This window comes from Strix uralensis, chromosome 4, assembly GCF_047716275.1.
Source record: "Strix uralensis isolate ZFMK-TIS-50842 chromosome 4, bStrUra1, whole genome shotgun sequence".
NCBI lineage: Eukaryota > Metazoa > Chordata > Aves > Strigiformes > Strigidae > Strix > Strix uralensis.
Window position 1 is genome coordinate 91627731 of NC_133975.1, and position 27641 is coordinate 91655371.

Genomic DNA, 27641 nt, shown 5'->3' on the forward strand with positions numbered 1-27641 from the left:
GCCGCCATCCCGCCGCTAGGCTCCCCGCGCCGCCCCGGCTCCCGCCGCTGCCCCCCGGCTCCGCGTCGCGCCACGTTTTGAGCCGCGCGGGCCGCCGTAGCGCGGGCGGGCGGCCGGCCCGGGGATGCGGGCGGCGCTGCGGCCGCCGGGGGGAGCGGCTGGGCGGGCGCTCGCCCCTGGGCTCCCGGGGCCGGCGCGGGGCTCGGCGGGCGGCCTGGGCCCCCCGCCTCTGGCCGAGACCTGAGGCCGCGGAGCCGCCCCCTCGCTCCCGCCGCCGCCGCCGCCGCCGAGGGAGCGGCCCCCGCCCCGCCCGCGGGGGCGGCCCGCGCCGCGGCCCCTCCTCGGGGGAGGCCGGCTGCATGGGCAGGCGCGGCGGGGCACCGTGGGCGCCGGCCTCGCCGCTCCTGGGCACCAGGTAGGCGAGGTTTAAGCCGGCGGGTTAGGCTGGGGCGGGGGGAGGCGACGCGTCCCCTCAGCCGGCGGTGCTGCCGCCGCGGGGAGAGGGGCTGGCGGTTGTGCTGACTTGGACGTTTCTCCCTTCCTCTCCTCTCTCTCCCCTTCTCTCTTTCTCGCTCTCTCTTCCCCCCGCCCCCATTTTGCGCGGAAGCCGGGAGGATAATTTACTGCAGGCTTTGACTGGATCCCTCTTTCCCCCCGGCCACCGCCGGGGCTTCGGGAAAAAGGTGACGGCTTTGGCCGGGGGTCTGTAAGCGCTGGCAGCAGTTACAGTTCCTCCTCGATCCCCTTTATAAATAGGGGCTGCGGGGACGTGAAATATTATACGCCTTAATTATCAGATATCACCCACTGTGTATATGTGTGTACTTAAAGCAGAGCTAAATTTGTGAGAGTTAAAAACTCCCTCTGTTTATTCTCGGTGTGCTTCTGCGACTTGGCGTTTAATAATCAAGTACAGCGTTGTGTTCTCCAGGCTGTGAAGCCGAACGTGGAATGGATGTGTACGGAGCAAAAGCAAGGGGCTGGAGGGACCCCATTAATGGACCCCAATGGTGGGAATTTTTGTCTTGGTCATAAGGTGATACTGAAGTGTAAAACGTCTAAATTTTGGATGGGGGAATTGGTTTAGATGTGCTAATTGATACTAAAAGGATAATAATTTTTGTGGAAGCCTCTGAGAATAAGTAATACGGCACCCATCCTTATCATAAACTCTTGCATTTGGCATTTCTTGCAGAGATTGAGGCTAGAATTTATTGCAAATGTCGTATTGACCCACGGGTGCATCTTTCAGTTTAGATTACTGCTGATTTGATCCTCTGGAATCTGCAAAAGGAAAGTCTGCCAGCCTCTGTGAATAGCTTTGCAGTGTAACAGGAGTGGAGTTCCTGAGCAGAATCGCTGAGAGATATGTGAACGAGCGTGAGCAAAGCTGAGCACATCGGTATTTCTGCCTCAAACCTGGGCTTGTTCCCCAGGCAGAGTTTGTGTGTGGGGTGAATACCCTCTTGGCACCTGGAGATGATGTCGGTCGAAGGGTCTACAATAACAAGTCGGATCAAAAATCTACTTCGCTCACCTTCCATTAAGCTGAGGAGAAGCAAGCCTGGGAACAAGCGTGAAGATATAGGCAGCAAGGTGAGTGCTGTGTGGTGCGGCCAGCATGCTTTAACTTTGTTGCCTAAGGTCCCATCTGTACTAACAATACTGCTTTGGGAGAGCTGATATAAATGTAAGTGATGCAGAGCAAGTGGTACGTGACTGTAGTCTGTCTTTTAGTTGGGATCTTTACTGTGCTGCGGATCCTTGCTGAAGCCCGGGTCCCTCTTCTGAAACACACTCTTTCTGCTTGTGTGGTACGTACCCAGTCTGCATCAGAAAGCTTTTGGGATTTCCCACGCTGTGGTGTGTGGAGTTGTTACAGATGACTGACAGGAGAAATACAATGCTTCCTCTTCCTCCATGTTTCCAACTGCTAACCTGCATTACTGGCAACTAATGATACACAAAGACCCGTTCTTCTGCGTAAGCAATTGCTCTCGGCCCCGCAAAGGAGTCTTCTGTGAGCATGTGGGGAAGGGTAACGTGGTCTGAAAGATGGAGGATGCGAGACATGTCTTAGAGATGACTGTTCAGATGGTGTCTGAACAGGCCTGGATGCGCTTTCCTGTGTGTCCTTCTCTGTGTGCCTGACCCCCTTCTCTTGGGATCTCTTGTCTGGGGTATAATTGCTTCTACCTGAAAAATCCGTCATTCTTCTTGGCGTTGTGGAGAATTCCTGACAGGCAGTCACTTGCTGGGAATTGTCTGGTGCCATGAGGAGAGGAGGATGACTTAACGTGCAGGGAGAACAGGAGCTGGGTGGCATTGCCTTGTGCTGACAGCAGGTGCCTCTGAGTCAGGGCACCTCGCTCTGTCCCTGCCACTGATTCACTTGTAACCCTGGGCAAATCACTCATCCTTTGCATAACTCTCTCCATACCTAGAAAGCTTAATCCCTCCCTGCACTGTGAAGACTCAGTGAATAAATAAGAAATGCCTGTAATCCATGACTGCAAAGTGCGTTCATTTGTGTCAAAACAGTAGTGCTTCAAAATTTATCTCTTGGAGTGAAGAGTGCGTGTAAAACTTCAGGGGAAATAAGTGACAGCCAAATGGCCTGTCCCCAGCATGAAATCCTGTTCTCTGAACTCTGGCTCAGGTTGGCGTTTCCCTGAGATGGCTGTTTAATACCAAGGAGCACAATATTCTTTTCTCACCAAGCAAGAGAAAAACCTGCTTGGCTTCCTCAAAGTTGTCTAGAGAGAGGCCGTGGTGTTTGTCGTGACCTTGGTGTGCGCATGTGCATGCATGTGCCGCATTTAACGTGGGCTGTGGACTGCCAGTGAAACGTGCTTTGTAGCTGTTGCTGAAGAGCAGTTTGATCTGTTTTCTGCAGAGACCTCTGTCGAAAGAGCCAAAAGCCACCTGTACCACCACATACAGTGGGCATTGGGTTCTGGCTCTGTGAATAGGAGCGGAGGTCTGTGCAATCCTTTTCAGAGCTGGGACCTGCTGCTACGTACCCCGGGTATTCTTTGGTACCTGTTTTGTTTTCTTTGCACTTGCCTTTTGGAAGAGCTCTGTTGTACCCCTTCTGCTGTCTCCCCAGTGTGCACCCAAGGGGTGTCTGATCCCTTGGGGATATTGTGGATTCATTCCACACCATGAAATTGGGATTTGAGGGCTGGATTTTGTGTATTTTATTAGTAAGATCAGTTAATCAGTGAGATGCAGAGGAACTGCTGGGGAGTTTGCTGGTAGAAGGAGTTAGGTGCCGGTCTTGGTTTCCTAAAGCGATCTGCTCTGAATTGCCCTCAAATGACTTATGGCCTGCCCTCAGTGGGGCAGCTGGAGTGGGCAAGGCGAAAAGGAGCGGGCCCCTTACCAAAGATCCAACATATGTTGGGTATCTGTGGAGATGCTCTGTCTGCTGTGTGTGCGCTCCTCTGCCTTCCAGGGTGAGAAGCAGCTCTGCTTTTCTGAACTAGCAGGAAACAGATCTTTCTCTGTCTGCTATTTGGTGTGAGTGTAAATCCCTCGGGACTGAAATTGAGCATCATACACGTCGGTCCTGAAGGATCTTTGCTGACCTGCAGGGTGGGGTTTTTCAGGCATCTTTGTCTCTTGGACTTTTTGAGAAATGACTGCTCCAAGAGACGCATGTGACTCTAGTCATATGGAAATATGGAAGGGCCTATGAAGCTGGTAGCTTTGACTGGTCATCTCTGCTGAATTCTGCTTGGTTACACAGGATGGAGCAGGACTGTTGCCCTAGATTAATGCCTGAAAGGTGATATTGTGCTTTGTACGTGCAGATGTAGGTGAAGAGCCGAGCCCTCAACAGCCCTGCGTTTTTTCTGAGTCCCTCAAGCTTTTATTGCAACCAGCTGCTCAATTTAAGAAGGCCCAGGACCCTCAGTGGCACTGCCTTGACTTCCATGAGCTGTGATTTTTTTTTTTTTTTTTTCGCCTCCAGTGGAAAGCGCCCCCGGCGTTCCTGCTCTTTCCTAAACAACCCTTTGGCGGTGTGCGGCCTGCCAGGCTGCCTCAGCAGTTAGGGACAGACCCCTTGGGCAGTTTGTCGTGCTGAAGAGAAGCCCTGTGAAAATTGGCTCCTTTCAGCGAAGCAGCCGTGTGACGCTGGGCTGGACGTGGGCAGGCTGTGGGAGGCTGGCTCCGCAGAGACCTGTTTGTGCATTGCTCTGGAAGGGGGAGTGTGGGTAAGTGGAGATATTTTGCATGATGGTTATGCAGGACATGCAGTGTGTTACTTGGGAGCTATACAAGAGAGAACTTGTTTTGTGACTTTTATTAGGACTTATTTCTTGCCTGTAATTAATGCATGGTTTTACTGTACAGCTCCAGGAGATTTCTACAGGAGTAAAACTAAGGAACCAATACATAATCATGGCTAGTTAAAAAAATAATAAATAAGGGAAAAGAAGATAAGGAACAGGAGCTCTTTAAGTAAAGCTTGTTGACAAATTGGATGTAGTGGTCAGGTTTTTTCTGCTTTTTGAAAACTTTTGTTTTGTGGGAGTCCTGATTTTTGTCGTTGCCTGACTAGCTCTATGTGTAGACTTTTTTTTTTGTCTTCCAGTGTTCATGACTCGAATCCATTTTTTCTGTCCTCTCCAGATCTCCATTATAGTGTTGAACCAATATAGACCTAGAGTACAGTGACTTAAGCCTAGCCCTGTTGATTGTTGGGATTGTAACGTGTCAGTGTGGCGGCTGGAAGCTAAAATTTCTTCAGACAAGTTAGTTGGCCTGCGTTCAATTTCTGGAGGATTACTAGCCCTACCAGAAACCCAGCCATGCTTCTGGTCACCATGCTTGTGATTCCAGCAGAGACACAGAGTGCCTCTGGGCAACTCTGAGACAAGCTGGGCACCGAGTGCCTTTGAAGCAGCATCGATCACCCTGAATGAGTGGCACTAGCAGGACAGCCGGGAAGCCACGGGTTGAGCCATCTCCCATTGCTAAAATGTCCTGGTTGCTGTAGTACCCTGCAACCTGGCTACACAAATCTCTCTCTGCTCACATCAGTAATGCACCTGAGCAGGTACAGTTCCTGCAGGGGCTGTTCATATTGTTAAGCTCTACTCTTGTAAATATAAGCGTCTTTTTAACTGATGTAGCTGTACCTTTTCTAGGGGGTGTGTGTGGGGGTGTATCCTCAGTCAGACCGTTTTATGAATGTCAACGTAGAAACAAATTGCTACAAAACCTGCTACAGGCTTTTCCCTAAAACGGTAAGCCAGTGAGTCAAAGAAACACATTTGGAAGTTGCTGCTTGTTTCTTTGATCTTTCCTGTTTTTTCTAAGCCAGAAATATCTGAAGTTGCCAGCTGAAAAGAGCTCTTTGACTAAAGCCTGACGTTCCCCAGCAGGAAGTTATTCAGCCCAGGGACTGTTGTACTGTGGTCTCCCCGATCCAAAGTGTCATGCGAGCACGTGCAGCTGGAGCGCCTGTTCCCACTCCGTGATGCTGGCTTGGACTGGGTGGCTATGCAAAACCTTTTTGAGAGCTTTTGTTCTGAAAATGAGCCCTGACTAAGTGGCTCCTAGTGGGACAGGGTTTCCTTTTCTTTGATGAGGCGTGGTCTGTTCTGACTGCGAGCCTCTGGGCTCCCATCAGCCTGACGGAAGCTCTCTGGTTAGCGCAGCAGAAGCATGTATGCGTACCTCTGTGTCCTGCTGGTGAGCAGGCACAGATTTAAGAGGGAAGCAGATCCATGGAAGCTTGAGACCCCTCATGCCTTGTCATGCCCATCGTGTTCCCGATGCAGTTCTCCAGCTCCTCAGTCTCCTGAGAAGCTGCAGGACTCCGCTAGGACTACAAGCTGTCCTGGACACAGGAGAGTGGAGTCATGTTTCTGGCCTGGCTGTAGCTTCCTGCCTTCAGAACACAGTCCTTTTTGTTTGAAAATATTGTAACTTCCAACATGAATCAGTTTCGACTGCTACTGGTCTTAACCGGATCGGCTGAGAACTGCTGAACCTGAACTGGAACAGAACCAAAAACCACACAAATTTGATTCACTGATATAAACGCTTCAAAAATCATCACCTCTTATTAAATCATTTAAGGTGCAGCTGAGGCTTGTTGCAGAGTGGGATTCTTTCGAAGTCTTTGCGAAAAACTTGGTCCTGCAGCAGCAGAGCCTGCTGGGTTCCTCGTGGGCAGCGTTTCCCAGGGAGCTGGATGCGGGGCTGAGCAACCTGACTGTGTGGGTGAGGTAGAGAGCAGCCTGGCTGATGCTGTCAAGTTTTTGTTTTGCCAGGATTTGGAAGGGTCTTTTACATAATGATGGTGCTTTTGAGGAGCTGTTCAGCACAGTATTGCGCGATTCCCCTTCTCCACTCTGCTGGAGTCCGAGCAGTGCTCGGCCCATCAGCTCTGGGACCAGTGCAGCCAGTGGCACAGCTGAGAGGATGCATCTCACCCTGGTCTGGCCTTCTGCTGCTGGGCCTGTTCTGCTTCAACATCCATGAATGATGCTTGGCCCCGGTTAATAGCTCGGGATCTCTCACCGCTCTGCACTGCTCAGTCTAAACACACACAATTGCTTCAACAGCTTAGGGGCTGCTGTCCAGAGATAGAAAAGATTGCATGTCTGTCTTGGGTCAGGCTTATAACAGTGTCCCTTAAAGCAGGGGCCAAAGGCTGGTTAGCTTCTCCATAGCCAGACCCTGCGTTTCAGTGGCATGTCTGTATCTGTGGATAGAGTCGGTGGAACAACTGAGAGTGTCATAGCTCAGGGGCTGAATCCTTCCCTGCTGGGCTGCTCTGATCCCCCCTGCTCCATCCTCCAATACATGGTGCTCAAGATGACCCTGTGTTTGTTAACAATTCCACGCACTGGTTTTCCTCGTTCCATTCTTCACTCTGAGTATTATGCCTCATCCTGAAATTACAGGGTGATCTGGCTGGCTCTCCTGGCCTGAACTGGAGCCAAACATGAGTGTTAAATGGACTTACAGCCACAGGGCATATCAAAGCCAAAGTTTTTTCTGCTGGTGGGACTGCAGCACCAATTGCTTTTGGTCCTTGAAGGACGGTGGATATAAAAGCATACAGCAATTCCACGTTTGGTTTTGTAGCCTGCAACTGTATCCATGAACCACTGTGATATTTCTTACCAATCTTGAGACCAGGTTGCTGGAAAGATCCACCCTTCTATCCACCCCTAAATAACGTGCTGTCTTTACCATGAAAGACAGCAGGAAGACCTCTCCTCGGCATGGGGGGAGCAATGATGTGCCAACAGCTGGGGTGCAGTCAGCATAAATAACACGAACCAGGTCATTTGTCTAGTGGGTTTGAATGGTTCTTGCTTCCCCTGGGTGGTCATACACTGCTTACCTGGGTGGTCTTTTAGAGCTGCTGAGGTCTTGCCTTGCCTGTTGCTCTTCACCTCCTTCAGATGAGCTGGGTATTCTGAGAAGGCACGTGGGACTTAGCTAACCTGGCTGGAGAGACTTGTAAGCAGGTTTTACTCTGTCCCTGCTGTGCTGGATAAGCCGTACACATATAGACTGACGACCCCCTTTTGCTTGTGGGCTGTTGTTCTGCAGGGGGCTGTGAAGCATGTAGTGTTTTGCCAAAGACCTGGCTGGGATGGTAAGATGGTGGAGGTCAGGGCTGGTCAGAGGTGTTGCAGATGGTACATTTGCTGCTTGCTGGTCAGAGCTGTTGTTCACTGTGGTACAGGGAGGGTTGGTGGAGAAAGGCATCCACAGACACCGTGGGAAGACACCTCCTCCAGAGTGTACCATCTGTTTCACTAGCTGTGTGCTTGGTACTACCTGGGGTCTATCACCTCATTTGTTTCAGGAGGGCAGAACAGTTGAAGTGATGGTTGGGAGTTGGGCCAGGTTGGACCACTGTCTGCTTCTGTATCATCAAGGGTCTGCAAGTGCCTGTAAAATGACTTGTATATTATTTCACTCTTCTCTGTGTCTAGTGGAAAACAACTGCAGGGTATCACCTCCATTTCTAGCTGAGAAAGTGGCGGTCAGCATTTTGTTGGCCTGGCAAATTTGAGTAGATATTTTGCTTCCTGTTTATCAGGTCTTAGGGAGAAGTTGCTTGATTAGCCTTGGTACAATTTTTCTCTGTGAAAGCAAACACCATGTACTAGCTAGTCTTTGGCTTTTTACAAAAAGTCTCTTGTCTTGATGCTTGGGGCAGGGAGTGGCACTTCATGGTGCTCAAACAGTGCTTAGCAGAATGAAGCCCTGATATTAGTGCTGAGTGATCCCAGCTAAGGTCTGAATAATTAACTAGCACGAAGCCTAGTTTCAGTCACTTCGGGCTTCTGTTTGTGTCTGATGTACCTGCCTCTGCAGAGCTGGAAGTTTCTGAGGGCTCCTGTACATGCATAGCAGGGTTGCAGTGTGCTCTCTGCTCTGGTTTCCAACTCCAGATGTGGGCTGGTCCCTGTGCTTGAAACCCTGTGGGCTCTGCCGAGGCTGTACGCACCAAAAGGTGGCTGCTGCAATTCAGAAAAACCTCGCGCTATTTCCTTTCACCACAGTGCTGCTTAGCTTTGCCCTGAGCATGTCTGCATGTCGTACAAGGAAAATCCAGCTGAGGCCTGTGGCTGTTGTAACCAGCAGCGTATCTGTGCCATGTGGTCTGTCTTCAAAAATATTAGTGCAAAGGTGAGTTGCTGCTAATATTTATATGACCATAGACTGCTGGAGCATCCCATCTCCACCTTGCTTTGGTGAGCATTGGACAGACATGGGATAAAGTAGACCCAGCCCAGAGGAGCTTCAGGCTTAAAAAAACCCCCAAAGGTGTGGGGGGAACGGGACATGCTTTTCCTATACAGATGTGGCTCCAAACTCCCGCAGGAAATCTGAGGCAGACCTAGAAATTGAATCCTGATCGTCTGAGGCCAAATCTTAGCCTTAGCCACAAAGCCCAGCCTCTTGCAGATTACCAGGGATGTTTCTCACCTCTCCTACCTGAGGACTGTGCGTTCACTTAGGATTATTTGCTTAAAAGTCCCCAAACTGTGCTGTTGTAAATGCTGACTTGGTTCCACTGTCACTAATTATTTCAGTAGCTCTGGTGATGATGACTTTCCAACAGGCTCAAGCAGATTAAGCACCATATGAATTAGAGCTGTGGAAACCCCAGTAAGCCTTGTAATTTTGCTAGTGTCCCAGGAGACCAGTACTGTTGTTAGTTACTGTGGGGAAACTCTGATTGAAAATAGTACTATAGCAGCGTCTATGAACTGCTGGTGTATTCAGTGTTTCCAAGCCAATAGCAATAAAAGCCAGTCCTGCTTGTTCTCCCAAATACAGTATTAAAATTCACAATTGGTCAAGAAGGCTATGTGATTTAACAATTAATATTTAACAATTAACAATTTCTTACCTGGTGGAATTTGAACAATGACATTTCTTCCTTACAATGATGGTTCTTTTATTTCTGCATCTCCCAAACACTTTGTGTAGTTAGGCTGAAATTATCCCCATCATGGATCCAGAGAGACTCCTTTCTCTGGAAGAAAGTAGATTATTGGAGGTCGTATAGTAGTAGAGAGTCACAACGTTAACAAATGGCTTGAGAGCAGGCAGATGGAGGAGTTTCTGAAAGAAGGAGAAAGCAACTTCATGGCAGTATCAATGGATTCAAGGATACAGACTTGTAAAACACTCAGTTTCCGTTTTTCTTCCAAGCAGGCACTGTGAACAGTGCTGCCTGTTCAGAAGCCCTTCCCTATCGACAGACAGGCCCAGCACAGGGCAAGTTTCAAGTGCTAGTACTGAAGTGTTAGCTATGTCTCCTGTGCTGAACAGTGGTAGCCTTTGAGTGCTCCCCTTTTGAGTAGCACAGAAGGGGCTGCTTGCCTTTGAAGTCTTGTTTATACTAGGGATTCTTTCATTTGGGGGGAAAAAAGAAAAAATGCACCATTGCTCAGTGCAGGACTTTGTACCACAGGAGCTTGAGTTCATGACACAGTCCCTAATGCAATCTAGATGCTGGAGCTGCTGGAACACTGAATAGGACTGAGGGCGAGAGGAGTGTGTGCAAGACCTGCCTCCTTACTTGGTGACTGCTCGTGGTGCTCAGAACTTGCTGTGCTCTGTTCTTCAGCCATGGCCGTGCCACAGGGCCGTGACCTGAACCATAAGGGGATGGGGTGGTGTCAGAGGTATCCAGAGTTGGCATGAGCATAAGGGTGTGCTTGGCCAAACACTTGCCTGTGCTAGAAACAATCTGCAAGCTGAGCTTCCATGACAAGCTCTCTTAATGGTGACACAGCATCCAGAGAGTCTACTGAATGATCCTGTCCCTCAAAGAAACAGGCTATACCAGTAAAAGGACTTCTTTTTGCCAGTTACATTGCATCAATATTAGCGTCTTTTCTGCAAGAGCTTTGTCTGGGCTGAGAGTGATGTTTTTCATGCTCCTAACCAATGCTTCTGTGCTGCTGAAATGTGTAAAGGTAGAGTGAACCTTGAAGCAGAGCTCTATATTCTTTAAAATGCAGTTAATGGTTCTGGGTTCCATGCTCCGCTCTTCAGACTGTCTCTGAGCCTCTTTTTTCCCTCAATACAAGACAGACAGGATACTTACCCACTTACTGCAAAGTGTCCCAGCATCTAGGGCTTTAAAGCAGCTGCGTAATTCCTCACGTTTGGCTTATCTCCCAGTTTTCAACTAGATATAGCAGTGGTCCCGAGCGCAGTTGTTTCAAACCTGCTTTGGGGTGTCATCCTTCTCGAGCAGCTGGGTCCAACAGCATTGCTGACTGTAAACTGGAACTGACAAATTTGGGATCTGCTTTGTTTGTTTAAGCCCATCTGGTCCCAACTCAGCTGGTGTTGTTGGACTGAGTCATGGCCAGACGGGCTTCGAAAATGGTTCGGTGTATCTTGCCCAACTGCAAGGGCTAGCTGGAGGGTGTTTGCCCAGCCTGACCCCCGCTACAGGAGTGGTCGTGGAGGGGAATGGAGACAAGATGACATAAAACGCCCTTAATGAAACGCATTAACAAATATTTCTGATGAGTGTGTGGCGGGCCTCAATGGATGTAGTTGTTTCTAAAAGCCTGAGCTGCTTTTGAGGCTGGAACTGGGATTCCGCCTCCTCCTGCGCCGGGAGGATAATCTTCCTGCCTTGATAATCCACGGTTTGCACTGCATGGCTCTGCAGGCTTCCCCAGCTAAGCTGCTGAGATGCATTTTACACGCCATCAGCAGTGCCAGTAGCTGGCGCTGGGGAGGATGAGGGGAGGGTGCTCTGGGCTGGAAGGAGCTTCCTTCAGCTTCCTTGCTGCTGACTGCTGTGGCTGTGTTTTTGGCTGGAACTTCTGGAAGAGCGGGTCTCCTGCATCACCGTTGTGGTGGGTGGCTTATAGATGCTGGATTTGTGAAGTTTTTGGCCCACTTTCTGTAGCGGGGCTGCAAATGTACTTTCTGATGTCCGAGACCCGTGATAAATACGTTTTTGATGGAGCCATCCGTGGAAGACAGAGCGTTGTGGTGGGGGAGAAGATGCAGCGCCTGGGCTATCTCTGCCGTGCATCGGGGCCGCTCCAGGTCCTTGGAATGAACATCTCGGGAGCGTCTGGACTTAAAAAACGACCGTTAATAAAATGGCCAGCGGGCAATGGACGGCCTAACGCGAGGTGTGCCGGAGCGGAGGCCGCAGCCGGTGGGCGACGCAGCACCAGGGCTGCAGCTGCACCGCCTGGCCCGCTCGCTGCTTGCCGGCAGCTTCCCGGGCCGGGCGGGCTCCATCTGCCCGCGGCGCCTCCCCGCCCGCCTCCCTGCCGGGGGTCGGTCTGGGCCGGGTCGGCTTGCCGGCGCCGCGGGAGGGGCGGTGCCTGTCGCCTCCTGTCGCCATGGAGACGCCGCTTGGCCAATGGCGGGCGGGGCCCGCCCTGGCCCCGCCCCTGGGCGGTGGTGGCGCGCCATGTGCTCCCCGCTGGTACCGCTCTCCCGGTACCGCTCTCCCGGTGCTCTTCCCGGGGACTGTACCCTCGGGTGAGCCCGTGCTGGTTAATTTAAACACAGGCTTTGGAAAAAACGATAAAACCGAGCTTCCAGTCTAGACAAGCCCTATATTGTATCAGAAATAGCGTGGCCAGCAGGGACAGGGAAGGGATCTTACCCCTGTACTCGGCACTGGTGAGGCCACACCTCGATTACTGTGTTCAGTTTTGGGCCCCTCACTACAAAAAGGACATTGAATTACTCGAGCGTGTCCAGAGAAGGGCAACGAAGCTGTTGAAGGGTCTGGAGCACACGTTGTACAAGGAGCGGCTGAGGGAACTGGGGTTGTTTAGTCTGGAGAAGAGGAGGCTGAGGGGAGACCTCATCGCCCTCTACAGCTACCTGAAAGGAGGGTGCAGAGAGCTGGGGGTGAGCCTCTTTAATCAAGTAATAAGTGATAGGACAAGAGGTAATGTCCTCAAGTTGCGCCAGGGAAGGTTTAGACTAGATGTTAGGAAGTATTTCTTTACAGAACGGGTTGTTAGGCGTAGGAATGGGCTGCCCAGGGAGGTGGTGGAGTCCCCATCCCTGGAGGTGTTCAAGAGGCGGGTTGACATAGCGCTGAGGGATATGGTGTAGTTGGGATCTGTCAGTGCTAGGTTAATAGTTGGACTAGATGATCTTCAAGGTCCCTTCCAACCTAGATGATTCTGTGATATATAATATGCTCAGAGTCAGCGCGGTCTGCAGACAGGTCTGGTCCTTCGTGGTGGAGCTCTGGTGACCAGGGCTCCAGGCTGACCAGCAAGGCTGGAAGAGAGCACCAGGTTGCCCTGGCTAATAACTACTGTCCCCGGTGGTAGAGGATGTGGTGGCGTGAGGTGCGCTGGGCAGCTTCCAGCTCTGCATCTCTGCTGAGGGAACTGCGTTGTCGTCTTAGTTCTAGAAAATCTGCCTCTTTCTTTAGTGAAAGAAAAGCATTTTCCAGGGCACCTGGGGAACTCTGAGAGCATCAGGGGTGGAGGAATACTGCTCACCATGGAGAGAGTCTTGTGATGACCCAGTGGGAAGAGGAGAGTGCTTGCTGCAATAAGGCATTTACTTTTGCTGTCACTGCTTTCCAGAGGTTTAAAACAGTTGGGAACACTCATCGCCTACTGCCTAAAGGTTTGTTGGCAAGCAACAGAAACTCTTTCTGCTGGTAGTTTTTTCTGGCACTTAGGGCCTGTTGTAGTGGGAGGAGCAACCCGGCCCGCCTTAGCCAGCAGCCCTGGCTGAGGAGGGGAGGAGGCTGTGTAAAGAGTACTGTAACTCTCCGGGCAGAGAGGAGCTGCTAGTCCTGCCCTGGGCTGTGGGGAAGGGACTTGTGGGCCCGAAGCATGTTTGTGTAGCGTTTGGGATTAGTTGAGTCTGTGAGCTCTCGTGCTGAGGAGATGGCAGAACTGTAAATCATCAGTGATCTACGTCAGCTGCGGAAGCACTTAGGGCAGAAGGAAGGGCTTAGAAGCAAAATCCATTATGAAATGTCAAAGTGGGTAGTTTCCCTTGCTGGAGGGGGGGTCTTGTCTCTGGGCGGCACAGGGAACGCAGCCTATGTGTTGTGGCCATCTCTCTGGAAAAGGGAATTTACTTCCAGGTCTGCTGCCTGTGTTCTGTCCCACGTCCTGCCCTCCTACTCTGTAGTGATTTAATTTGGATGCTTTTCTCAGATCCCCAGAAAGGAAAGTACTGTAAACAGCTGCCAAGCAGGGTTTTGCGTTGTAGAGCATACTTAAATGCTGGGGCCTGGTTGGATGATGGTATGAGTATGTTTCTATTTTTCTGCATGTGTGTGTTTAATAGGAAGAACATATTCTGTTCTAGTTGAGTGTATGTTACTTTTCTTAGTGTGCCTGTTAGTACAGTAACTTACAACCCACTGTTTTCCCCTGCTTCTAAAGTGACGCTGGTATTGTGTTACAGCTGTAATGTACACAAAGTCTTGCACAACTCTTCGTGTAACATATTTACAGTCATGATGACCTTGAAGGGTTTAAAAGAAAACTAAATGCAAACTCTGGCACCATTCCTGTGGATACTTAAACATGTGCTTAATTTTGTGTGAGGTAGTATGAGCATGAGTAGTTCCATTTCACCCAATGGATGTAAAGATAAGTGCCTCTGTGGCTGATTGCAAGATCAGAGTCTGTGTATGATGATTCTTTCGTGCACATAACTGTCTGTGTGTGCACGCCTTATGTATATCACAGTTGTCTTTATCCTGTTGTTTTGACCAGCTCAGATGCACTTTGTCTATTAATCCATATTCCCTGGGCATGTTGCTAACCAGTCCTGTGAAGCCTGGAACAAAGACTGTTTCTCTTTCCCTGTTTCCCATCCCCCATATAAACAGTGAACCAGAGAAATTCCATTTTTCTTTTGTACCCCCATCATCATCCCCAAAATGTGGACTTGGTTTCCCCTTTTCTCCCCAGCTAGAGGCTCCTTGACAGAGCCTTCTCTCATCCAAGCAGAATGCTGACCTGACATATTCAGGAAGGGAAGTTTCATTCCTGAAGTTACAAAGAGGTTTATGCAAGGATAAAGCTATATTATTTATACCCCAGAACAAGAGACACCCATCTCTGCAGAGGTCTGAGATGGTGGTCATTAACTTTTCCACATCACATAACCAAAGATGCCATCCTTTTTTAGATACTTCTGAAAGGTTCATTATACCTTCCTCCTCTTTGAAGTCCAGTTCCATTGGATTCAGACATGAGAAAAGGCAAGATTTTTTCTTTTAAAACACATTAACACCCCCCACACCCGCCCCCCCCCAGTATTTAGGTGTTGCAGAGAAAAATGTGATGAAAGGTTGTTTTAATGTGTTCTGGAAAGACTGGCAGAGCTGTCTTTACAGCCCATGAGGGGGACAATCTGGTGAAAGGCACAGTAGTTATCTGGTATGTAGTCATCTACTTGTGGTAGCCAGAACATCCTCCTTTAGGAGAGGGAATATAGCAGAGACTGTGTCTCCCTGTGGGCTGCTGCCTGGGGTTTGGCTCATCTCGGGTTATGTTAAAACCTAGGCCTATCACTGGGATCAGTATCCTATGGGTTTATAGCAGGCACCTCTCTCATCTACGTGTCACTGAGGTCCCTGCAACCAGTGCTGAGGGAAGTGCATTTTGGATGTTGGTCTGTGGCACCTGCACCTTGTCCTTGTTTCTTTTCAGTGCAAATAGAGCTGTGCAAATCGGACCATCTTCTGTTTGTCCATTCTTTGAGTTTAGAAGATTACTTTAAAATGCAAGTGAATACTGGCAGATGCTCTGTGTAGTTCATATCTGCCCTTACACTGGCCCACACTCTGGTCACCTCTGTGTGGTCTCTTGGCAGTCAGACATTTTATCTTGATGTGACAAGAGCTGGCTGTTAACTTACAGTTATAAATCTGTCAGGGCTATGGTGGAAGTCTGTCAGTGCTGTGCAGGTGGTGAGTGGCTTGCTTAGCTATGACTTTTTTTTTTTTTTTTTTTCCTAATACAGCTTGTATTTCTGCAGTGGTAGAGCCTGTTCTGGTCACAGTGGAGCAGCGGAGTTAATAGCGTTTATGGGACATTCTTTCCAATTGCTGTGGTCTAAACATATGTACACCAGCATTGAGTTACTTCTGCCTGGAAGTAAGCCACAGAGCTATATATAAAATACGTTTGAACTGTTGCAGTAATGTTGTTGGTATAAATAGGAGAAAGGGGTAGCACCAGGGCTTCCCTTCCTTAGAGCTGATTCAAGAAGACTTCCCAGTGCCCCATCTTCAGTGGAAAAGGCTGGGGAAGGTGGCTGAAAGCAACAGCAAAATGCCATACAGCTAACCTTCAGGGAAGAGCATAAAGTGTGAGATACTTGGGTCTGGAGCACTGGCTTCCTGCTTGACAGTTGCTCAGTTCTTTTGTGGTGGAATATCTGTCAGAAAACCCACAGGGTTCAGTTTGCAGCGACAGGGTCCCCCAAAGGCACGGAGTTTGGTTTGTGACAGTCTCTTGGTTTCTTGTGACTCCAAAACTTGCCGAGTTTTCTTGAAACTCCTTCTGGCAGACGTTTCCATGCTCAAGCTATTAGACTAATAGTCTGGGTACTTGTGGAGCTTCTAGTTGCCTTGGTCATCATGTTGTGACACACTGTAGGGTGCAGGATTTTGAAGTGACATCATTGTGTGGCCTCACAGGTGCATTGGGATGCTGCTGTCATCTTTTGAATCATGTGAAGCATGCACAGTACTTCTCCCAGGCAGTGCTTGTAAGCAAAATGACTTCTGCAATTTTTAAGTACCTTACTGGTTCTTTGTATGAGATTGTTTAGTGCAAGTCTTTGCTCAGTCAGCTTGACTGCTGTAGCAGATTGTGCCAATTTCTGTGGTTCTTTCTGTCACTAATAGATTTTTTTTCTCACCCAGAAGAAATGGAGGAAGTGACCTCTATAGAAATAGCAGAAAGTGCTGAGAAACACTGGGCAGCCAGTTTTAGTCTTGTCTTGTGGCTGATGTTAGTTTCATCTTTAAACTCTAAGTGCTTGTTTGTTGTTGGCTGATTTGTAAACAGATCCTTCCACAGTACCATCTCCTAAGTGCTTTATTGCTAGTATCAACCTGTGGTGTTCTAAGGACATAAGAGAGGCAAAGTTTGAAGATAGAAGTAATGTCTTTTCTTAAACACACTGATACAATTAAAAGAAGAAAGGCAAGATTGTGGGCATGTGGGAACATTTTCAGGGTTCAGTGCTCCTTGAACAATTCTCTTCAATCATTTCTGTCTGCAATTTCTTTTTTTTTAAGAGTCTGAATCATCAGTTGTGTTCTTGCAACTCTGACAGTCAGCTTCATTTCATCCAACGCCTCTTCTCTGGTTGCTGGTGGGAATCGCAGCCTGCCTTCACGCAGGGGCCAGTTCCCGTGCAGGGGTGACACTAAAACTTGTATCCAGCAGTTGCCCACTACCTGGCTCCCAGTGCACCACAGCAAGGAGTGGACACAAACCGCATAGAAGCTTTATAGCTATCTTTTTGCTGGAGGACATAAAATACAGTTTGAGTAGGGTTAGCATAGTGGTTCAGTACAAATGACAGTCAACACAGATGTTCTGACTCTTAAGTGTTCCTTTGCTGTTCAGTCTTACTGCTTGCCCTTCAAGTGTCTGTCTACTTTGTATATCTTTTGTTTAAACTGCTGAAACGTACTTAGGACTCATAGTTCAGGTCTTTCTGAACTATACATGTCGCTCAAAGTTATTTCTTACCAAGGAAGATTCTGCTAAATGCTTCTGAGTAGGTGAATGCATCTAAAACTATTGACCGGAAAATCATGCGTTGGGAGCATTGACTCTTTGCTGAAGACTGGAGTTCCATAATCCCTTTTTTTATGTTCTGTTTTTTGCAGCAGCAATTTTTGCTGAGAACTGAACATGTGAAAACAGAAGTACTTTGTGAAGTGTTGAAGGAACAGGAGTTGGTTGTGCGGCTGGATCTAGGTCTTTCTGACTTTCTAAACAAGGGCAGTAAAGAAAGGGGTTTTTAAGCCTGCAGATAAATATTGCTTCCTCTGAGTGTGGTTTTACTTCCTCAGTTCTCACATTTGGTAATTCTACCAGTTACCCACACTCCTGAGCCTAAATGCAGGCTAAAGGAGACCTGCTTTTTCAGTGTTATTCCCCTGTTTCAGGGTTTTAAGTCACGTAGATGGCAGCCTTTTCCCTTTTTCTTTTTGTTAAGTCACCTTTAACGAAATCCTCAAATAACTCAGCTTATGTTGGTCTATTGTACTTCTCAATTACAGATTTTGTTTCCTTCAGGAAAAAAAAATGAAAAGGTTCTTGGGAAAAATCACAGGAAGAAGTGATTTCAGGGCAAAGTATGTGAAGAAGGAAAGTGGTCTGAATGAATGATTTAATGAGTTTATTTAGGATTGCTTTGTAGTTATCTTTACAACCTTTTGTCTCTCTGTGGTTTATTGTCTAGTGGTGGTTTCCTCTGTGTGTGTGTGCGTAAGGGAGAGAGGCTCAGTGGTGTTTCTTGCTGCTCACTTGCAGGGGGGAGTTATTCAGGGCTTTGGGGTGCTGGGTCTGGGCCATAAAACTTGCAAGAAATTTTAACTCTTTGGAAAAGACTAAACCAAGTTCTGCATCTCGGATAGCAGTGCCTGTGAACGATGATTGCCTCTCCTGTAGTACCAGTTTGTATCTCTGAAGCAGAAAGATGTCCTGGCAGTACGTACCTGAGTGAGCACGTGTGGGTTTGCTGGAGTTTTCCGTGCCAGTGGCTGAGCAGTAGGTGCAGTGATGGGGACACTGTGTTACCCGTGAAGGACTTTCCAGCTGTACTCGAACAGGAGGAGGTGACAGCAAGGTTGTTGAGAAGACAATGGAAATCTTGAGCTGTTCTCTTAAGTTTGTTTTCTCAGTCTTTGGCCCTCATTCCTGTGTATCACTTCTCCTGCAGGACATGAAGAAATCGCTTGTGTGTTCAGTATGCATGTTGACTGACAGATGTGAAGAGCTTCTTAATTCTAGGATGCACAAAGGGCAGATGATGATAAAGGCTGTTCTGTAAGAAGCTTATTCCTCAGGACAGAGGGTGGGGAGAAGTGCAGGAAGGGATTGCCAGGAGCTAGGTAATGAGTGGTGGCTGGGGGTGGGCAGGAAGCTTGGGTGGCTCCTTCTATATATCCTGATTGGTTTGGGGTAAAAAAGAAATCTCTCATGCTTTCCTTTGATTAATTTTTAAGCATTCTTTCAAAATATTGTCCTTAGTCTCAAGCAGCAGTGAGATACAGCAATGGTACAGTATCGTCCACGTAGTAGACAGCTGCTGGAATTTGGGAGGGAGGTGAGGTTATCCCAGCTCTGCTGCTAATTTGTTGCATGACCATGATCAAGACATTTTACCTCAGTGTTTCTGGTTTTTTGCCACCTAGTCCTCTTATATCTGGTTATAGATTGCAAGCTGTGTGAGAGTACATGTTGCTACCTGCTGTAAGCACAGGAGGCCTTCATGTTCATTGGGACTTCTTGCAAGTACTGTGAAACGAATACTAAATAGCCCAGACAACATTTAGAGAAAGACTGAATACTAATCTCTTAACTGCCTGCCTCTTTCCATAGGGGTGTTGTCTGTGTGATAAATGCTGTGTACTCGCTCTGTCCCTCCTGTTGTATTTATTCTAATCTTAGCATCTTTTAAATTACTGATAAGTGGGTTTTTTTAAATTTAAATTGGCTTAAAACAAAACCATTTTCTAGTCCCTTGAGGATGCGAGTATGTACTTTCCCCCATAGCATCACTGCAGTCTTAGGGAGATGCATGTGTAGGAGGACAAGGTGTCTAGTCCTGGAGTGGTTCAGGTGTTAGACAGGAGCCTTCAGGCACTGGGAGAGGTGAGCTCTCTGACCTCCTGTGGAGGGGACAGATACCTGCTCTGTGTAAGGAATGTGGGCATGAAAAGGTGAGGCTTTTACATACAGAGAGGCTCTTTAAATCTTCCCTGGGGACTTAAATACACTACTTACACCTGTTCCTTTCTCCAGAAGACCTGTGTGGTTGCCTTCATGGCTATGAGGCCTGGTTAGGTAGGGATGAGATCTAGACACACAGTTTAGAAGTAGCAGTCGATGACTTTTAGGACAGAACTGCTGTGTGAATCAGTGGTGAAGGATAAAAATAGATTGATTTGGCATGGGGCGTTACGCGTGAATAAAGAAATCACAGATGAATTATGAGTGTCACCTTAGGCAGGCTGATCAAAAGGCTTTTCTTCATCCTCAATAGCTCTACCTTGTGTGTTTCTACTCTTGGACTCAAGGTTGACCACCAAGTTCACCCTCCGAGCCTTGTGAAACAGTGCACTTATACCAAAAATAAGCCCCAGTGAGAAGAAATGAAGGGAAGGGGATTGTAGCATGGTGTGTTTCTTGAAGCACTGGGGTGTGGCTTTCCTTCTCTGGCTCCCCTTGGCAGGGTAAACTGTGGGGAAGGCTTTCTGCACCCTCTCTTTCAGTCTGTCTTCCCTGTGTCCAAGTTTAGTTTGAACATATGCGTTGTTTATAGAGTTCAGCAGGAGGTGATTTAGGACAGAGCTCCTTGCTACGGTGGTATCGGTATTAGAAACGCCCTGTTATGGCCTGTGTGTTTGACTTCTCCGGAGTCAGGAGTTATGCAGAGCTGCTGCAGTTTCCTTGGAGGGGATACCCGTCTCTGACACAAAGCTGTGGACTTTTAACCGTTGGCTGTTTGTATTTAGGAGCAGGCCCAGCTTGGGGCCGGGGCTGTGGGGAGGGAGCTTGGCAGAGCTGCAGAGGGAGCCTTGCCAGCCCATGCCCACATCCCTGTTTGGCTCTTGTTCTTGTCTCTTGCTTCTTGTGAGTGCTAAAGCCTGAGCGAGACAGAGGGGAAAGAGCCTTTCCTATCTGGGAAGTGATGATTTATGATGATAAACAGTGACCCTTATGCCGAGAGAATCCTTTGTTCCTGCTTGATTTCAAACCCTTATATGAGTAACTGAAACGCTGCCCAAGGGAGCTGTATTTACTTTTTTTTTACTACTTCTACTCACTGAAGCACTTTCTTTGCCTATATTCAGGCCCGGTGCATGGATTTGGAGGAGACCAACATATAACACTGCCAGAAAGTCAGAAGTTGCTTCCTTTGATCTCCACTGTTGGGACAGATTGATGGGGGAGCATTGCAAGTCCTCGCTTGTACCTAATCCTCTTACAGATAGTTCTCCGTGCAGGGGAAGGTGAATTAGTTTCTTTTTCTACTATGAAGAAAAACATCACTGGACAAATTGCCTATGTGGGAGGGCAGAAGCACCCCCTGTGTAAAAGTCTGATATCTTGCTTGCTCTCTTTCCTTATGAAAAAGTAATGCACATCTGCAAATTGGAAAAATCTGTTCCTTGTGAAGAAGTGATCCTGCACAGTTCCAGGTCCTGATTGCTCAAGGAATGACTTCTTTGAAGCCTGCCCACACAGGATGTATGTCTGTGCTGTGTCCCATAGGGCTCGCCTGCCTGTGGAGCTGGTCCGATTGACTCCATGTGCAGATGCTTAGGCTGGAATAAATCAGAATTGACTCTTTATGTGCCAGCAAACCTGTAGCCTGTTTGATGTCGCTTTTTCTTTTTTAAAATATACATTCATCACATAATCTTCACAAACTTCGCTTACATCACGAAAAGAATTCCCCACACCAAATCAAAATAGCATCACCACAACACTGACAAAGGCAGACAATTTACACACACTCCATCCATTGTCCCTTCACCACATTTGTATCTCTGAAGCTCAGATATTCTGAAGGTTTTGTGAAATCTCATGAAAATCTGAGTTGGGGATGCTTTTAAGGTGAGAATGATGGCTGAATGGGGAGAAGGAGGAGAAGTTGCTGCTTGCCATGTCTTTAGCCAGGGTTGATAAGGTTACATGTGCCTCTCCTCATCCCTGCAGTATTTCAGAAGAAATTGGACCTTGGTGTGGGTGTGGGCAAGAGAAAATTGGGGGATCAGGCTAGCGTTAAGTGAAGAAACAGAAGGTAATTATTTAATGCAGGCCACGCTGCAGAAGCTGGTAGGAAATTAACCCTCTATATATCCTCTTTTGCAGGCCACAGGGGCACTTGCAGATGTGTGCTGCTGTCAGTTCTGAGTTCCCTCACTATGGTTCCTGGTAGAGGTGCTTTTAATAGCCTCCCACCCACTTCCCCGGGGCTGTGCAACGGTATTTATGGCCTCCCTGGGACTGCCTCACTCCAGGTGCATGGAGAAGACGGCAGAGTGCAGATTCAGCACGTAGCCCCCGACAGCTGGGGCTGACGGGTCAGGAATGCAGTCCTGACAGCTGGAATCACACTGAAAGCAGCCAGCACGGTGGGGAGGCCAGGAGGGGAGAGCAGGCAGGAGAGGCTGTGTGGAGAGATGGACGAACGCACGTGTGCACGCTGTGTGCTGGCGCATGTGGAAAGACAGCCTGCAGGGACCCTGGGTTGCTCGCATTCCCTTTCTTCCACCTCTGTCCCTGTTCTGTTCCCTGTTCTCTCCACTGCCTGGATCATGTTTAATAAATGTGTGCACACCACCCCTGTGCAACCATTGCAGTGACACCTGGCAGAGCCATTATTGCTGAGGCTCAGCATTTCTCAGCATCAGAACACCTCCCCATCCCACCTCTGCTTTTGTGCAGGTTTACAAATGTAATGTAATGCTTCTCATAACTCAGGCATTCAAAACCTTTGGGCAAGACGGTTTTTATCCTTGCCACTCTTGTGCCAAGGTGTGTCATTCATAATTTGTTTTGTGGGAGATTGTTCCCTGATGTTCTTAAAGTGGTTATCTTGAAATCAAATTGCCTAGAATCGGGAACTGCTTGTTGCAGATTATGATGTTCTGGTCAGGTGTTTGGTTGGTTTTTTTTTTTGTTTTTTTGTTTTTTTGTTTTTTAATTGGTTAAAATGTGAGGGCTTGTTCAGTGGTCAGGCATAGCTCTGAATCCTTTTACCCCATGAAAGCTGCTTCAAATTGAGCATTGACTGGAAACACCTTAAAATGTTGCAACAAGTCTGTGTGGTGGATTACATGAAACCAGTTTGATGGTCTTGGAGTAGTTCCTAGAGGGTCAGTTAGGCAATTGGTATGAGTCTGCAATAGTGGCAGTGAGCAAGGCTTGTAAGACTTGCTGCAAGAGACGTGGAGACTGCTCTGTCAAGACAGAGATGTTCTGAGTTGGTTGTGTGTGGGAGCTTGGCTTACAACTGGTGCTTTTCCAGGTGGAGTATTTTCAGTCTCTAGGCTTGTCAAGAGAGTACTCTTTGCTAGCACTGGATGCTGAGGGCCAGAAGGCTCAGGCTGGAGAGGAGGGAGAGGATAGAAAAGCTTCTTTTAAAATAAAAATGATAAAAAAATATTTAAAAAGTGCATATTCTTTGTGCACATACAAAAACAGGGGGAGGCATAGGTAGGTGAGGGACAGATACCAACTGTTGTTTGTGTGCATTTGTAAGTCAAACATCCCCTGAAGTTAATTCCATCCACCAGTCTTCAGCCCTCCCCCTGCCAGACCAACAACAAAACCCCCAACTCCCGGAAAAACAAACAGGCAGAAGAACCTGGGCCAAAGCCAAACCTTTGCATGTCAAGCTCAAGTGCAAAATGAATATTTCACAGCTGTGTTATAAAGCCCTGAAATGAAGGCTTTGCAGTGGAAATGCTGACAGCCCCTCAAGTAGAATAGTATACTGTAATTAGTGTTCTGCATTTAATGTGCCAAACGAAGCACAGCAGAGCTAAATGTAAAACTTCAAGCCTTTGTTTTTCTGCAGCAGTAACAGGAGATCAGACAACGTGTTCAGGCGGTGGATTAGAGCCTACAACGTGTGCATTGGTCCCTGGAGGTTGAACATGCTTTTTTGCAGCAGGAGAGATGTACAAACAAGGTCAGCTGTAAGATTTGGTTCTCTCTATCAAATTTCACTGATGTAAGAAATAGTTATTTCTTAAATGCTGATGCTGACATGTACAGCTATGATGCATTTTCACGTATTGGATGCCAGAGTGTGTTGATAGGACTTTGCTGTGTTGCAGCATGGAAAACACGTGTGCAGCAGTGCTGAAAACTCTGGGAGCAGAATATAGGCAGATGGACCTGAAAACCACAGTGCTGTTGTGAAACTCAGGCCTGATGTTGGAGCTCCCTGTGTCAGTGTATTGCCAGGACCAAAGAGTATTGGGGTCTCAAGTTGAGCTGTAAAAGCATTTTTTTTTTAGGCAAAAGAACAGATGATTGTGTAGCCACTCCTCAGACAAGATGGTGGCTACTTACTTGATGTGCTAGGGGAGGCTTTCCAAAGTAACCCTCATGGGTTATGTATCTGCGGGATTTCTGTGTCCACTGCTTTCTCAGGAGCACGTGCCTTTGCACATACATTATTAATATGCCCACATTCAGGCAGAAGAGGGATGAGGGCAGGCCCATTGTGCAGCGGATGATAGATGAACTCTGATGGATGTTGTCTTTTCATGCTGACTCGATGCCGCTAGTTAATTAAATGGATTCAAACCTTAACTGTGTTATACACAGGCCCATGGGAAGGTTTTAAAATAGAGCTTGTCTGCATGTGGACATTTATTGAAGTAGCCATTCTGGAGTGGAACGGAGTAATTGTGCTGCAAGAACTCCCTCTGAGGATGCTCTTGTTCATGAATAAGTTCTCACAAAGGCATGGGGAGGAAGGGGAAAGTTGAAATCAAACTGTTGATTCAAGAATAGGATTTCCCTTTCCATAGGGGAGCAGAGAGATGAGAATGGGGGATAAGTTTCCAGATGCAAAGCAGTAGCAGTTCTTATCCATGGGCAGGGTGACCTCTTTGCTGCTGTCTGTAAATGATCTTAGATGTCAAAAAGGCAGGTCGAGTGTAAGGTATTAATGGGAAAAAAGAATGGAGAACAAAAACGAAGGCTGTATTATTCTGCTATGTAAACACTTGCTGTGACCACACCTTGAAAACTGTATGTAGGCTTGGTGTTTCCTCTTCACCTGAGAGGGGATACAGTGGACCTGGAAGGTGGTTCACAGAAAAGCATCGGAGCTGATCAAAGATATGAAATGGCTTTCAGGAGAGCCATAAACTGAGTAAGTGAAGACTCCTGTACTTGGAACACAGATGACTCGGGGTGATAGCCTAGCTCCTTACAAAATCATGAGCCACCTGATGATGGTAGGTGGGGACTGACTATTCACTCTCTTCCTGTACAAGAACTAGGGCACGTCAAATGAAGCTAATAGAAGTGAGGTTTAAAACAAGCAATGTAAGATGGTTCTTCTTGTGACATGTTCCAGACTGGTGAAATTCCTTGCCAAAAGATGTTGTGAATACTAAGCTTTTATAGACATAGTGGATAAGTTCATGGTAGAGAATTCTACTGAAATAGGTTAAAAACTGAGAATATCTATTTTGAGACTGGGAGATTCACAGGAGGTGAGAAAGACTCAAATTTGCTTTCCCTGCTCTTAAGTTTTATCCATACATTTGTTCTATCCACACATACTGTTCTTCCTGACTTTTCTCCTTCTCTTATGGCCTCAAATGGAAATGGGAACCAGGGCTCGATACTGGTGTCTGATCCAAGATGGCCAATCTCATGAAGGCTGGAACAGACACCTTGCTTGGTGGACATGGTTTTCCCAGGCTGTAGCCTCCTGCCTAATGCCACATGTACTGGGACATATGGGCAGCCCTGTACAGTAACACCAGTTTTCTCCCCTCAGTGGTCTTTTTGAGCACTGGAGAGTTGGATGTGTCCTCTCAAATGCTTTGCTGCTTTATTTTCATGCTTAAATAAATCATGTTTTTAGAGAATTATCATTTTTTGGGCCCAGAAGAGAATGTGACTAGTATCAGAAGGCAGGAAGTGAGGTGATCGAGTCAGAAAACTCTTTAATTTCTTGAGCATATGAGTATGGGGAAGAGGGGCTGAAATAATTCTGAACTCCTACCTAGTCTTTTGCTGCCCTGGGGAGGGTGGTGGGGTGAGTAACAGCATCATTCAACCTACAGCTGAAACTCTTTGGGAGATGCCTGGTGTTAAAAATAGAATTCTCTTGAAATCTTCTTTTCCTCTCTTTCTTTATGATGGGCAGGCAGGCGTAGACACGGGAGTTCCTACCCAGCAGTGGTGGCTCAGCAGTAAAACAGTGCAGGTGTAGAGAGAGCACCTGCGAGCTCAGGTCAGGCAGGAGTGGCATTGCGAGTAGGTTGCCCCCTTTGACACCCATTTTGGTGGAAATTATTACTATGCTGGCTGTGTTTACTACTGCTTTCTAACAGCATGCTGCCTAGATGTGCAGGCCACTGTTTGCCTCCTGTACCTCCTGTGTGGCTTTGCAGTGTAGGTGATCCCAAAGGGATGCAGACGATGGGAAGGAGGAGAGTGTTTGCAGGGGGGTGAAGCTGGGCTGATCCTTCAGGGATTTCTGTGTTGTCCTTTTAGCACGTGGAAACAATTGCTTGTGGTAACTTCCTCAAAGAAACAGAAAGAGCTCGTGCAAGTACGAACCTCCCTCTCTGAGAGCTGGGAGCAGCTGGTCATCTTGTTTCCTGAAAAGATAAACAAAGCTGGTGGGAGCTGTTTTAGACCAGCCTTTCCAAAAGGATTGTCTGTACCTCAATGGTAAGGCAGAGGTGGCATGGCTTTGTCACAAAAACGTGGGCTTTCCCCTTGTGCTTCGTGGGACCATGCCCGAGGGAAGCAAGAGCTGCTCTCGTCTCAGACGTGTCCTTTGACTTCCAGGTGGGATTGGGCTGCAGCAAGGCCCCTCTCCCTGGGAAGGCCTGGCTGCCATGAATACCTGTCAGTATCTCAAGTCCTGCAATTCAGGACTCTGCTGGTCTGGTCCTACCAGGTGTGGGAACTGTCTGATGATCTTGGGATCTGATGTGGAAGGAACAGGGTAAGTGATCTGCTTAGGCACTAAAATTTCTTTACATGTTTGTGCAACTCTGAGCAGCCAAGTTTAGATTTAAGCCTGTAAAATGGATGAATATCAGGTTTTGCGAGACAGGTGTTAGCTGGACAGCTGATTCTGTTTTTGATGCCCAAGAATGTGTATTGAGCCTCCAAATTTGAAAAAAAGTTGACCTTAAAGGAATGGAGGTGGGGTGGTTACAGGTAGCATAGTGGCAATGCAAAGCGAACTGCAGAAGCATGTGGATCGATTCAATAACACTTGCAGATCACGCAGAGAGCCTTGACTGAAAGTGCCAAATACTATTAATAGAAGCCTTGAGATGAAGTAACAAATGTGGATAGCCAGCTTCCTCTCTGTGCCTCTAATTTAGGCGCACAAAATGACAGGTTTAATCTTGCAGTTGTTTCCAGACTTGGATGAAGGTGGTGAGGTGGCGCACTGATTGCCTGTGAAGGTCTGAGCAAGCAGTGACATGTCTGACGACTGTGGGAAACAAACTGGACCAACATGGGAGGTATTGGTAACGAACACAGTGTCTCAGATCTGCAGGAGGACTCTCGAGTTCCTGTGGTTAGCTCATAGCAGACTTGGAAAGGTCTATCAGGGAATTTATTTCTGATTGGGATGTGCTGGGAGACTTGGACGAATGGCAGTGGTTATGGCTGTGTAGGACTGGGAGTCACTTGCCACGTGACGAAGTGGGTTCCTACCTTGTAAGTCGTAACTTAGGAAGTGGGATAATGGGAGACATTTATCAACAAGTTTGCCTTGTGCTGACAAATCTTAGTTGCAGATAAGGAAGTTAAAGTTGGTGTAGTTCTGCCCTGATTAGCTATATGTAATAATTTCTTTGTTTTAGCTGGCAAGAGGAATCCAGCTTATACTGCGTTGTTGCCTATTGTTTTTTCCTCTCTGAAATGTTTTTCATTCTTCTGTCAAGTTTTGTGACAAGTGACTATCTCATGCCCTGATGTCACCTAGTCTGGAGGTTGGTCATGGGGATAAAGCTGTGGTATATTGTGGGCAGGGTGATGGGAGTGGAGCTCGCAAGTGTCATAAGACCAAATTTTAAATTTGCGTGTACTCCTTTTCAAAGCAAGTTGTTTTTAATACTCAAGGATTATCATGTAGAGGTGTTGTAAGAGTGTCCATTGGATAGGCTCATGGGGTTGCCTTTCAGATTC

General features: G+C 47.7%; 1 protein-coding gene across 4 annotated transcripts in view; it reads left to right on the forward strand.

The window, feature by feature from the left end:
• Positions 1-296: 296 nt before the first annotated feature.
• MAPKBP1 (mitogen-activated protein kinase binding protein 1) overlaps positions 297-27641 on the forward strand; it is a 103957-nt gene continuing 76612 nt past the window's right edge. For all 4 annotated transcript variants that reach the window (XM_074867842.1, XM_074867844.1, XM_074867845.1 and 1 more), the window contains exons 1-2: positions 297-415; positions 1253-1596. In XM_074867842.1, the coding sequence (XP_074723943.1) occupies positions 1480-1596 (117 nt within the window). In that variant the 5' untranslated portion in view covers positions 297-415; positions 1253-1479. The remainder of the gene's footprint in view (positions 416-1252; positions 1597-27641) is intronic.